The sequence below is a fragment of the Anas platyrhynchos genome, chromosome 5, assembly GCF_047663525.1.
Source record: "Anas platyrhynchos isolate ZD024472 breed Pekin duck chromosome 5, IASCAAS_PekinDuck_T2T, whole genome shotgun sequence".
Classification (NCBI taxonomy): Eukaryota; Metazoa; Chordata; class Aves; order Anseriformes; family Anatidae; genus Anas; species Anas platyrhynchos.
The window spans coordinates 41,843,187-41,856,204 of NC_092591.1; the positions used below are offsets into that span (position 1 = coordinate 41,843,187).

The 13,018-nt window shown below is 53.8% G+C and overlaps 1 protein-coding gene and 1 pseudogene across 1 annotated transcript; one reads left to right on the forward strand and one right to left on the reverse strand.

The window, feature by feature from the left end:
- Positions 1 to 2,332: 2,332 nt before the first annotated feature.
- LOC113841422 (dynein light chain 1, cytoplasmic-like) lies at positions 2,333 to 3,000 on the reverse strand (annotated as a pseudogene).
- LOC113841416 (uncharacterized) lies at positions 2,789 to 11,748 on the forward strand. Its single transcript, XM_072038919.1, has 4 exons — positions 2,789 to 5,516; positions 6,118 to 8,982; positions 9,155 to 9,302; positions 9,434 to 11,748. Exons 1-4 carry the CDS (start codon positions 5,448 to 5,450, stop codon positions 9,550 to 9,552), a joined length of 3,201 nt encoding a protein of 1,066 aa, XP_071895020.1. The 5' UTR covers positions 2,789 to 5,447; the 3' UTR covers positions 9,553 to 11,748.
- The last annotated feature ends 1,270 nt before the right edge of the window (positions 11,749 to 13,018 follow it).

A 13,018-nucleotide genomic window follows, 5' to 3' on the forward strand; every position in this document is an offset into this window, starting at 1 on the left:
CCACAGAACTAGATTAGAGTTTGTAGGCTTTTATTTATTTTATTTTATTTTATTTTATTTTATTTTATTTTATTTTATTTTATTTTATTTTATTTTATTTTATTTTATTTTATTTTGTTTTATTTTATTTTATTTTATTTTATTTTATTTAACCACCTGTGGCAAATGCTTTGATAAGCTTTTCATTGGTTATATATGAGGATAAATCTCTGAGGCAGAACTGATTTTTTACAAGAGAAATGAAATTTTCAGATTAGAGAAGTCTGTGTTATATATAAGAGATCGTATATGAATGGTGTTGGAAAGAAATGGCTAGGAAGGTGCTCTGTATCGAGAAAGGTAAATAAAAGGAGTTCAAAAAGAGGTAGCTTTCTTATCAAGATTGTTTTCATACTGTTACTCAATTAGTTTTGTTATGAGGCCTTGGACTTTATAACAGTCTGTTTACCATTGCAGTTTTAGCTAAACTATAATATGAAAATCCATAAATATTTTTTTGCACCATTCCCTCTGTTAGCAATCTGGGAAGTACTAATTGTAGTGTTTTCAATTCTTGGGATCATTTAGAAATAGACAAACAGAGAAGATTTTTGGTCCAACTGATGGTGTGATAAGGAACAGGAATAAAATGCATATACAGGCTGCTATATGACAGAATATCCAGAATAATGTAGGAGTTAAATAGCTTTACATGACATTAAAGAAAATGTATATTTTGTCAACTGGTGAAACAACAACAACAACAACAATAAAGAAAGAAAGAAAACAAAAGCAAAAACAAGAACCTAAGACTGAATGTAGAATAGACAGCTCAGAGAGCAGAAGAAGCTAGTGTGAAGATGGCAGTCTGAGACATACTTCTTAATTTTTCTCATAAATTTAGTAATATGCCATAAAGCATATTCATCTGAAGAGGCAAAAGGCTGCTCAGGCATTTTTAACACTTGAAATAAGCAAGACTACACTGAGCCTCGGGAGAAAGCAACATTTCTAAAATGTTATCAGGCTAATCAAATAACACATTTGTCCTAAAAAAAGCTGACATATTATTTCCAGTGGGATAGAAATTTGTGAAACATGCTTGCATTCTCTTAAACAAAAAACAACAAAACAAACAAACAACTACAACAACTCAACAAAACAAACAAACAAACAAAAACAGAGAAAAGAACTTGCAGATGGTTTGCAGATAAACGTGGGAGAGTGATGTAGGAATAGAAATGTTGTTTTTGCAGAGTTACATTGTTTAGAAGGAAGGAATGTGGTACTGAGATATGCTTACAGTAATAAGAAAGCTTAAGCAGGTGACCTTGTAAAATGCAGTCAACCAGACTCCTTAGGACAATTAGGTGAAAATCATGGTGTTAAGTCAAGTCAGATAAGTGAAGAAACATTACCACTTCAAACAGTAAAAATGGCAAAAGGAAATAGAAATTTAATAGGCCGGCTACTGAAGGCCATGAATTGTTTGTGAAGCATCAGATAAATTGTGAACCTGGATTACCCACTCAGTGAGGAAATGGGGGAGGGTCCTGTCATCAAAAAGTATATAAACTGTGTTTTGGAACTAGTAGATGCACTCTCTCCTGCTTGTGGGGCGCCCGCCATTGCAATCGCAAATAAATTACTACTTCACTGAGATCCTCGCCTGAGCCTAAGTTATTGGCTACGGAGTGTTTCTCACATAGGGCAGCTCATCCAGCAGCGTGGGCAGGGAGGCCTGAGTGGCACCATCAACAGCATCTTGCTGCTTCTTCTCTGACATGTCCGCATTCTTGATGCCTGCCTTTCAGACAGTCGCGGTTGCCTCAGGGGCTCTGCTCACGCCGCCACTGCTCCGCTTTTAGGGGATTTGCTTCCAGGGCCTAGGAAAGTTGGGGATGCAGTACCCTTGGGATTGGTTTTGGGCTCTGGGTTTGCCTTATCCCCTGCAGGGGCAGGCGTCTGCCCCTGAGCCCACAGCCCAGGAGCGACTCCTGCAGTCGTGGCTGCCCCTGCGCGGGCTGCTGCCACTGCTTCTGGAGCCTTCCTGCAGCCTCTGGCAGCTGGCGCCTGCTTGGCGGCCGCACGTTGGGCTTGGCAGCCTGGGATCTGCGGGCCGTGCCTGCCCATGGAAATCAAAATTGTTAAAAAGGAAATGAAATTTGTTAAACAGGTCCTAACCCTCGTGAACCCATGTTGGCTGGGAGAAATGACTGCACTGTCCCCCAGGCGCTCTTCAATAACTTCAAGGATAATCTTCTCTCTAATTTTAGCAGGCACTGACCTGAGACTGACAAGCCTGTAATTACTGGGGTCTTCTTTTTGCCCTTCTTGAAAATTGGTACAACTTTTGCCAGCTGCCACTCTACTGGGGCCTCTCCAGATTGCCAAGACCATAGAAAAATAATTGAGAGAGGTCCCGCAATGATGTCAGCCAGCTCTCCAAGCACTCTGGGATGAATCCCATCCAGATGCATGGACTTGTATGGATCCAACTCTTTTAATTTCAACATTTTAAATTGGGGCTTGGCCCAATTTATACAATATTACAATTATTACAATAAATACAAACAAAACAAAAAAAAACAATGAATACATTTTGTTGGTATTTTTCCTTTTTATTTCCACAATGTAACACCTTCTGCTATAGCATAATCCCTGCCATTGCCCTTGAAGACCAAGGTTTGTTTCCTCAGGAAGGCTGAAGTAACCAGCCATAGGAGCCAGCAAAGTCCTGTAACCAGATGCAAGTGTCAGTGGGAGTCCGTGGTTCTAACCAGACTCGAAAAGAATAGCAACCTGGCTGAGCTAGAAGTAGGTGAAGTGCTTGCTCTCAGGAGTCACGTAGCTGCCGCAGTTCCCTCCTGTGTTGCAGTGCCAAGTGGGATTCTATTTCTTGTCAAATTCCTTCCCGATGTGCACAGCAATGCCCTTCTCGATGTGCTTCGCCAAGGTCTGAGTGGCGCAATCAACAGCATCTTGCTGCTCCTCCTCTGACATGCCCGCATTCTTGATGCCTGCCTTTCAGACAGTCGCGGTTGCCTCCGGGGCTCCGCTCGTGACGCCACTGCTCCGCTTTGGGGGGATTTGCTTCCAGGGCCTGAGAAAGCTGGGGATGCAATCTCCCACCACGTGCACAGGCACTTTGCAGCGAACAGGGAACACAGCCAATACCAGCAGCCCTGTTGGCCTGTTGTGGTTTGACTCAGGTGGGCAGCCGAGCTCCACCACAACTGCTCTCTCACTCCCTCTCTCCTCAAAGAGGCAGGGGGAGAAAATACAACACAGAGAACTCGAGGTTTGAGGTGAGAAAGGATTAATTAAAGGGAAAGGGAATGGGGAGGAAAAAAAGAAACAATAAGTCAGTGCGGAAGCACAGAGAGAGGGAAAAAAAATATTCTCTACTTCCCATCAACGAGCGATGTTCGGCCACGTCCTGGGAAGCAGGGCCTCAAAACGCATAGTGGTTGTTCAGGAGGAACAGCCCGCTCCCCCAGGAGAGCCCCCCTTTTTATTGCTGAGTGTGACATCAGGTGTTATGGAATATCCCTTTGGTTGGTTTAGGTCAGCTGCCCTGGCAATGTCCCCTCCCCATCGCTTGCCCACTCCCAGCCTGCTGGCTCTTGGGGGCTTGGAAGGAGTCCTGATGCCGTGCCAGCACTACGCAGCAACAGACACAACACTTGAGTGATATCAGTGCTGCTCCAGCTACGAGTGCAGAGCACAGCACTGTGTGGGCTGCTGCAGGGAAAAGGTGACTCCAGCTCAGACAGACCCAACACAAGTACTGTTTCTGAGAAGCTTCTTAGCTCCTCTCGTAGTGCCTGGACTGCGTGCAGAGTGTTATTTTCTAGTTCTCCAGTGAGAGAAATTCCCTGGTTCGGTTTCCTAGAGGATTATCTGGAGTCCTCGTAATTCTGCGTGTGGTCTCAGGGGGACTTTGGCGTTGTGGGTCTTCAGTAATAGGTACATGTGGAATTATTGCCCCCAGGGTGCAAGCTCCCTTCCAGCCAAGGGGCAGCACCTTCCTGCATTTATTGCCGCAGAGCCAGTACTACCCCTTGCCATTCGGGACAGGCCATCCCCTTACAGGATTCTCATGTTGTATCTGCTGTACAACAACTTCTACTGTTACTGTTACAAGTGTTACTCTAGAGTGAGGAGTCACTCCCTTCACAGCAATACTTTGTCTCAAGCAGATCCAATACTTTGTCTCAAGCACATACACTTACACATATACTTCCTTGCTGGTGCAGCTCCTGCTGCCTCGGCTGCAATGTTAGGGTTAGAGGGAGCATAACTTGATTCCTCCTGCGGAAAAGGAGTCTTATTGTTTACCTGTAAACTTGAAGCGGGAATTTTCATCAGACCTGTGTTGTGGCCAAAGGAGCAAAGTCCCTTTTAATGGCTTTTCAGGCCAGACAATTGGACAATATCTAACCTGTGCTTTTTTATCCTTTTCCCTAGTTTTGGGGTTGTTTTTCCAATTCCTTTTCTTTCTCCCCAAAGGATGAGCTTTACGCACAATTCCGAGGATTGTGCTTCTGAAGATCTCCAAGGATGGAGACGCCACAGCCTCTCTGGGCAACCTGTTCCAGCAAAGACACCGTTGTGTAACCACCACTGTTTCAGGCACAACTCTGAAGCATAGAACCTGCTTCAGCAGCCAGAGAAGCTGCAGGCTAAACAGCAGCGTGGCACAGCTGTGGCTCTGCTGCTGAAAGCTTCTCCACAGCTTGCTCTTAAAGCAAGGAGCAGGAACTCGTCCTGCGGCTGCCCAGGGCTTTCCTCTCGCAGCCCTGCCAGAGCCCACCTCAAGCCACCTCTCTGCCAGCTCCACCGGCTCCCTGGAGCCCCCCTTCTCTGGGAGCACTTCACAGTGCCTAGAGCCACAGGCCTCTGGCTGCCCGGACACGGGAGGAATCCCTGCTCCTGCTCCTGCTCCTGCTCCTGCTCCAGCTGCACTGCCAGGGTGGCCTGATGGGCGTCCAAGCTCGAGTGCAGTCTCTGCTGATGTGTGGGCAGTCAGGCAAAAGAGCCAGGAAGCTTACGCGGACGACCGAGCAGAGCATCTCCTGGCAGAGCAGGTAACGCGCAGTTACCTGGGAGCAGTTAGGGAGCTAAGCTGACTGCCCTGAGAAAGACTGAGCTGGGGCTGAGCCGGGGGCACTGGCTGGAAGGAGCCAGAGGTACCTGCCAATGCACATCCTGCTGTGGGTGTGTGAGACGGTGTCCCTGGGGTGTCTGCCAGAATATGGGCTTGAGGGCCCCATGGCAACCACCGGAGCATTGTGATGCGTACCCAAAGGCCACTGTGACACGGAGGGGTACCCACGGCAACGGTGTCCCTTATAAAGCCCGAGCCCCGGGCTGCCCACTCACTCTCAGGAGAGCAGCTCTGTCAGGAGGCAGCAGCTCCCCTGGGTGCCCGTTGGAGTTCTTGGTCAGAGGACCTGGAGCATAGCATGGAGCAGCAGAATAAGGATGACTCCCAGCCCGCTGAAGGGCAGCGGAGTGTACAGGAGCGGCGCCAGGTGAGGCTCAGGGAGCGGGACAGGGACAGCAGTGTGACGGGATGGCACCTAGAGCACCAGGATGAGGAGAACGGTGCTGGAGCGAGCCGGCCAGCTGGCCCTGAGCCCCTTCGGCCTGGACACAGTTGTTCCCAAACCTGGGGTTTCTCCATGAAGAGCCCACCCCAAGGACAGCCAAAGCCCACGTGGCCCTGGCAGTTCTGTGCCCAGAGGCACAAAGAGCAGCGTGGCCTAATTCAACCTGGCTGTGCGCAGCCAGGAGCTGCCTCCACCGTCCCTCCATGCGGACAGGCTGCCAGTGCGGTCATGCCCAGAGAGCGTGCGTCACACTGGCAGCTGCCACACGGAGTCGGGAGCCCCAGGAGGGTTCGGTCGAACATCTTTGGCAGCCCTGGCAGCCTGCGATGAGCAGGCAGCACTCGCAGGAGGAGACAGGCAGGGCATTACCCTGGCAGGCTGAGCCCCGCTCTGCGTGGGCAGCTGCCAGGGCGTGCCGGGGGCCGCTGCAGGGCAGCTCACAGCAGCACTTCTAGCGGGGACACAGAGCAGAATGGCAGAAATGGCCCAAGTAACTTGGCCTTTCTTCTTGCTTCTCTTGCAGATGGAGAAGAAGCCGCAAGACATCAAGACACTGCCTCACTGTGGGGTGAGGCAGGCCGAGAGAATCCAGCTGCCAGCCCTGCCGCCTTTGCCAAGGCAGGCAGCGACTCAGGCAGCAGCACCCAAGCAAGTGCCTGCAGCACAGGCATCATCGTCTGAAAGGGCCACTTGCAAGCTGCCCCCTCTGCAAGCAGCAGCCTCTGCTTCTTCAGGGGGAGGAAGGGCAAAGTCATTGGGAACAGAGGCCCGCAGCCAGCAAGAGCTTTTGCCACCTCTTCCCTGCATCTCTGGCAACAGGGACAGAGCAGTGAGGGCAGAGAGGCGGGAACGTGGCCCACACAGCCCTGTGGCCCCCGACGAGGACATGGGCAATGCAATACGGTCCTTCGTGTCCACTGTTATAACAAACGCTGTAGCCTGCAATGAGGGAGCCAGCAGCAAGGCAAGGCTTTCTCCCTCAAGCAGAGGTCCCAGGACCAAAGGCCCCACAACACCACCTCTCGCCACAGCAGCGGCCCAAAACTGGAAGAGTCAGCAGTCGTCCAAAAGCAGCCTTGCATCCCCTGCCAAAGAAATGGAAGACCAAATAAAGGCCTTTGTCTCCACTGCAATAAGAAATGGCCTTGCCTGGAACCAGGGAGCCATGAGGGAGGCAAGGCTTCCTCCCGTGGCCAGACCTCCCACGAGCAAAGGACACAGAACACCATCTCAGCCCGCAACTGGGCCCCAGAATTTAAAGAAGAGCTGGCACCCTGCCCCACACAGCCCTGCAGACTCTTGCACGGCACTGCAGGACACAGCACACTCCCGCGTGTCTGAAGTGCTGGAGAAGACGCAAAAAAGCTGGGAACACGGCCAACGATCAGCAGCACTTGGGGACCTGGCACAAACGGGGTGCAAATTGAGAGCAACAAGTTCAGCCGGGGTCCAGACAGACCTGGAGAGGACGTGGACGACTTCTCTGCCAGGGCCTGATTCCCGGGTATGCGCAGGAGCAAGGGCTTCCAGCAGAGACCCTGCAGCAGCTAGCCCAGGCCAGGGTAAGAAGAAAAAACAACAGAGAGAGAAACACATCAAACCCAGGCAGGGGACAGGAAACGAGGGGACAAGCCAAGGCCGGGGCAAGAAAGAGAGCAGTCCTGGGGGATGCGATGAAGAGGAGGAGATCGTCATCATCAACTCCTGGATCAACCCCAGGTTCGCCAGCCTCTTCACAGACCCACAGGACGTTCCCCAGGAAGAGGGCAGCGCAGCCAGCAGTGTGGACAGGGAGGCAGCACAAGAAGCAAAACACTCAGCAAGCGCCTCTCCTGGCTCGCTGCAAACCATGGACACTGTCCCATCAGCTGCTCCCCAGGAAGAAATTCCTGGGGAAGAGAGGCACAGCACGCCTCTCACTTCAACAACAGCAGCACAGAGCAGGCCAGCAAGTCCTCCAGCAGCCCCTGCTCTGGAAGATGAGGGACACAGGACGCCTCCCCTGACACGTGGGGCTCCACAGTCAAAACCAGCAGCCTCTCCAAGCCCCAGTGAGCACAGCACTGCAGTGACGGTTGAGAGCCAGGGACGTGCCCGACATGCCTCCAGTGCCTGTGATGACGAGCTGGATGAAGGAGTCAAGACCATCGTTTCCACAGTCATACGCCGTGCTGCAGCCATGAGCCAGGGAGCCCCAAGCAAGGCACCAAGTACTCCCTCGGCCACAGGACCCAGCGTGCCTCCTCCCACAGCAGAGCCTGCAGACTCTACATCCTCAGCATCTGCCTTGGCTGGAGCACTGGGGGACCTGGCACACACGGGGAGCACAGGGAGAGCAACGAGATCAGCCGGGGTCCAGACAGACCTGGAGAGGAGGCGGACCACTGCTCTGCCAGGACCTGATTCCGGGATATGCGCAGGAGCAAGGGCTTCCAGCAGAGACCCTGCAGCAGCTAGCCCAGGCCAGGGTAAGAAGAAAAAACAACAGAGAGAGAAACACATCAAACCCAGGCAGGGGACAGGAAACGAGGGGACAAGCCAAGGCCGGGGCAAGAAAGAGAGCAGTCCTGGGGGATGCGATGAAGAGGAGGAGATCGTCATCATCAACTCCTGGATCAACCCCAGGTTCGCCAGCCTCTTCACAGACCCACAGGACGTTCCCCAGGAAGAGGGCAGCGCAGCCAGCAGTGTGGAAAGGGAGGCAGCACAAGAAGCAGAACACCCAGCAAGCGCCTCTCCTGGCTCGCTGCAAACCACGGACGCTGTCCCATCAGCTGCTCCCCAGGAAGAAATTCCTGGGGAAGAGAGGCACAGCACGCCTCTCACCACAACAACACCGGCACAGAGCAGGCCAGCAAGTCCTCCAGCAGCCCCTGCTCTGGAAGATGAGGGACACAGAGCGCCTCCCCTGACATGTGGGGCTCAACAGTCGAAGCCATCAGCCCGTGCAAGCCCCAGTGAGCACAGCGCTGCCGTGATGGTGGAGAGCCAGGGACGTGCCCGACATGCCTGCAGTGTCTCTGATGAAGAGCTGGATGAAAGAGTTGACACCATCGTGGCTGCAGTCCTACTCCACTCTGTAGCCATCATCCAGGGAGCGGGAGCCCCAAGCAAGGCAGCAAGTGCTCCCTGGGTCACAGTGCCCAGGGTGCCTCCTCCCACACCAGAGCCTGCAGAATGTACATCCTTGGCTTCTGCCTTGGCCAGAGGCCCTGTGGGGGAGGCCAGTGAAGCCCCTCTCGCTGCAGCAGCAACGCCACAAGAAGAAGGTGGAGAAGGGGCTTCTCCTTTGGCTGCAGAGCCTCTCCGGGAGGCCATCACAGATCTCCGCCCAGCAGCAGCTGACAAAGCAGGAGCAGCAGCCACTCCCTTGGTTCCTGGGCACCAGGTAAGCACAGCACACGTGGTGGGCACCAGGCATCCAGGGCAGCCCCAGGCAGAAGCAGTGCATTGGGTGTGCGTGCCGGGAGCTGCTTGCTGCTCTGCGTTTCCACATGCCCCAGGCACAAGGGCTGACATCCCTTTCCTCAGCTGCCTGTGCTGTTCCTCTCCCCATGCAGGTGGCCATCGAGCAGGGAGGCCAAGCACAGTCCTCCTCCTGCACCAAAGATACGCCAGCGGATGAGCCAGCAACGTCCCAGACACAAGCGCCGTCCCAGGATCTGTTGGCCGGGCCTGTTCAGCGCAGCGAGCAGCAGCAAGCACAAGGTTGGCAGCACCACGCGTAGGGGGGCTGGCTGGTCCTGGGCCACCCCTCCCCGGGGAAAGGCCTTGGAGGGGGGGACAGGCTCGCCCAGCACCCGCTCAGGCCCTAACCTACACCTCTGTGTCCCCCACAGGCATCCTTGACCTCGCACAAGCCCCGGCGCGCCAGCCACGGCCCTCCCGCATCAGGAGGGCACTTCGTGCTCTGCGCAGGGCTTTCCGCTGCAGCTGCATCGCAGGACAGCGAGAGTAGCCGCGCCCGGCTGTGCCAGTCCCAGGAGGATGCTCGGAGCTGGCAGCTGGCCCTCAGGAAGCTTTGCAGCGCCCACGGAAGCATCACTGCGAGGCACAGGACAGCGCCCCAGGAATTCAGATGCCCCACCACATCCTGCCCCCAGCCTCAGCTCAGCTGCGGCTGCTTTCTGCTTTCTGCTCTGAATAAAAGCTCAGGCAGACTTTTGCCCCCAGTGCTCCTCTCTGTGCCATTGATCTCAGGAGAAAGAGTGGTGCAGGCCATGCCAACCCGGGGCCTCTCACAGTCAGAGAAGTACAGAATCATAGAATCTACCACTGAACCGTGTCCCTCGGCTCCAGATCTACACGGCTTTCGAATGCCTCCAGGGATGGTGACTCAACTACTTCCCTGGGCAGCCTGTTCCAATGCTTCACAACCCTTTTGTTGAAGACTTTTTGCCTAAACCTAAACCTAAATCCACCTAAACCTCCCGCGGCCCCACTTTTTCCTCTTCTCCTACCGCTTGTTGCTTGGGAGATGGGACTGACCCCCACCGCACTACAACCTTCTCTGAGGTCCTTGTACACAGTGATAAGGTCTCCCCCAAGCCTCCTTTCCTCTAGGCTACATAACCCCAGCTCCCTCAGCACTCCTCACACGACTTGCTCCCTGGGCCCTTCGGCTGCTCCTTTCCCCTTCCTTGGACATGCTTCAGGACCTCCACGTCCTTCCTGCAGTGAGGGCCCCAAAACTGAACAGGGTATTCATGGCGCGACCTCACCAGAGCTGAGTACAGGGGGAGAATCAGGTTCACAAACCACGCAATGCTTACTACTACGCCATATATGTACAATTTTATTTGACCAACCTTTATTTTCCCCTTTTCCTTTTTTTTTTTAATTATTTTTTTCTTCATCTCTCGTGACCAGAATGCCCGTGATTTATTTATTTATTTATTTATTTGTTACTGATTTTTGCCCTGTTTCTCCTGCTTTTCTTAGCTATCCTCCTCATTTTGCGACTGTGGGACATTCCCCTTATCTGCTTAAAATACTTCACCTGGTATGCTACTGCCATGCCTGCGCAATCCCTTTTGAAAATGCAAGGTTAGTGGAATTTTCCACTGCAAGAACCTGACGTGCTGTCTGCAGCCTGCAAGCTCTCCTGACGTGCTGTCAGCAGCCTGCAAACACACAAGGGGAGGAAGTGCTGCAACAGCCGGTGCTCACCAAGCAGCTTCCCGGCAAGGAAAAGACAGTCAGTAGGACATGTGTCAGGACACTTTTCCTGCCGATGCGGCCAAATTCACCTGAGAAAGAAACAGGAAAAGTCTCTTTCTTTCTTATGTGGGACTCCGGGAAGACAGGCAAAGTTCTCCGAGAGCTGAAAAGTGGGCTTCTTTACCTGGAGGAGCTCAAAGCAAAAAACAAGAGCAGCCCCACTTTAATAAGGAAGGAGGCACCCAGCCCAGGTACTAAGACACGCTGAAAAGCAAGAAAGGAGGAACAGTATTTAAGCATTTCTGGCACTGGAAATGCAGCGCGGGGCTTCCCCAACAAAGAAGATGGGCCCTTGTGCTTTGGCCACTGCTCATGGGAAGGTGCCAGATGGCGTCACTGTGGAGAGCCGTGGAGATGGCCTCAGTGTCTGGGAGCTTCCCAGCTCCCTCCTTTTTGCCCCCTACAGAAGAGCTGGGCTAGGAAGAGCACAGCCAACACCCTCAGCTCAGGAAAAACCCTCCACGGGGTTCCCAACTAATAGGGAAAGCCTTGAGAACCGGCTCCGGCTACATGCTGGCTTGCCCACTCGGGCCACAGGCAACGCACAAGCGCCAGGCAGTACGCATCCCGTCCTTCTGCTGGAGCTGGGCTCTTCTGTTGTGCATATTGCCAGAGCAGCAAGGGGCCCCTGGCACACCTGCACTTTGCAGGCTACCGCTGGGGCGTTTCTTCTGCTTGAGGAGGCGGGCTGTGGGGTGGCAGCTGCAGGAAGGAGCAGGCTACGAGGGCAGGACGAGGCTGCAAAGCCCACCTTGTTCAGTGCGAACTGCCTGTGCACGTGGTGGGGTATTGCATCCCCAACGTGCCCAGCCCCTGGAAAGCAAATGCCCCAAATCCCCTTTCAGCCGTGCCCTGGGGACGGCAACAAGGCCGCCAATGCCATGCTGCAGGCTGGCACGGCCTGCAGATGCCAGGCTGCCAAGCCCAACGTGCGGCCGCCATGCAGGCGCCAGCTGCCAGAGGCTGCAGGAAGGTTCCAGAAGCAGCGGCAGCAGCCCGCACAGGGGCAGCCGCGAGTGCAGGAGCCGCTCCTGGGCTCTGGGCTCAGCGGCAGACGCCTGCACCTGCAGGGAACGAGGCCCACCCAGAGCCTGCCCAGCGGCATGGGCCTGCCCAGACATCCTGGGGGGAAGCCCTGGCCGCAACAAGTGAGCGGGGGGCATGCAGAAGCCCCTCACAAATGCTGACGAAAAACAGAGCCCTCAAAGTGAGAGGCAACCCTGCAAGACTTGGAGCAAAGAGGCACTGCCTCTCCAGACAGCACAAAGTTTCCTTCAGCACAAAGAAAAGGAAAGGCCTCTTGGCTCTAGATGCCGCCCGACACCACTGACAGCCGTGCTGCGGACAGGCCAAGGCCTCAGCCAGCTTGTGGCGCGGGGGGGAAGGCAGAACTGCCAAATGGCCGCCAGGGCTGTCAGAGGAAGGGTCAGGAGCTGCCCTGTCGGGGAGCAGCTTTTCTCTCTCTCTCTGTGCACTCAGGGAGCATCTTTCCTGTAGGGCCACCAGCGAGCTGAGCAACCCAGTACCGAGAATGAAGCTCTCTCATTTCTGGCCCGTACAAACCTCGAGCAGGCCCTGCGGAGCGTGCACAGTGATCCATTCGGGTGTGGAAAGAAAACTGTAGAACAGCCGTTTATTTGTTTATTAAATCTTAATGAAATAAAGATAAAAATTATTGAAATAAAGATAAATATTACATCTTAATGAAATGAAATTAGAAATGTGTGTAGAGCGCAATCGCGGAAGCAAGACAGAGGCAGTGCGCTGCAGCCCAGTGATTTTCCAGGCCTCCTTTCTCTTCTCCATCACTTTCCCCGCCTGCACACTCCGTACTAATTGGTAGCTGCATCAACAGAGAAAAAAACTCTCAGGTAGGATCTGAAGGTCCCCAGCTCTGCCTGCCCCCAGCCCCAGGAGCAGGGAGCACAGCCCCCTTCCACTGTGGGTACGTGACTGTCGGCTGCAGGGGAGCTTCAGGACTTTGGGTCTGCAGGGGAACGTCTGGAGGCAAGGTCCTCTCCACAGTCATTGCCTCCCCGAAGCAGCCAGGGGATGGAGAGCCAAAGCCCAGAGCTGAGCAACCCGCATGCTGGATCCCTCGGGCAGCCTGATGCAGCTCAGCTTTTTCTGGCCTTTGTGGGAGTTGGCCCACACTTACCTGGCACTTGATTTGCTGAGGGGAGCTGCCTCAGCCTTCTTCGCTG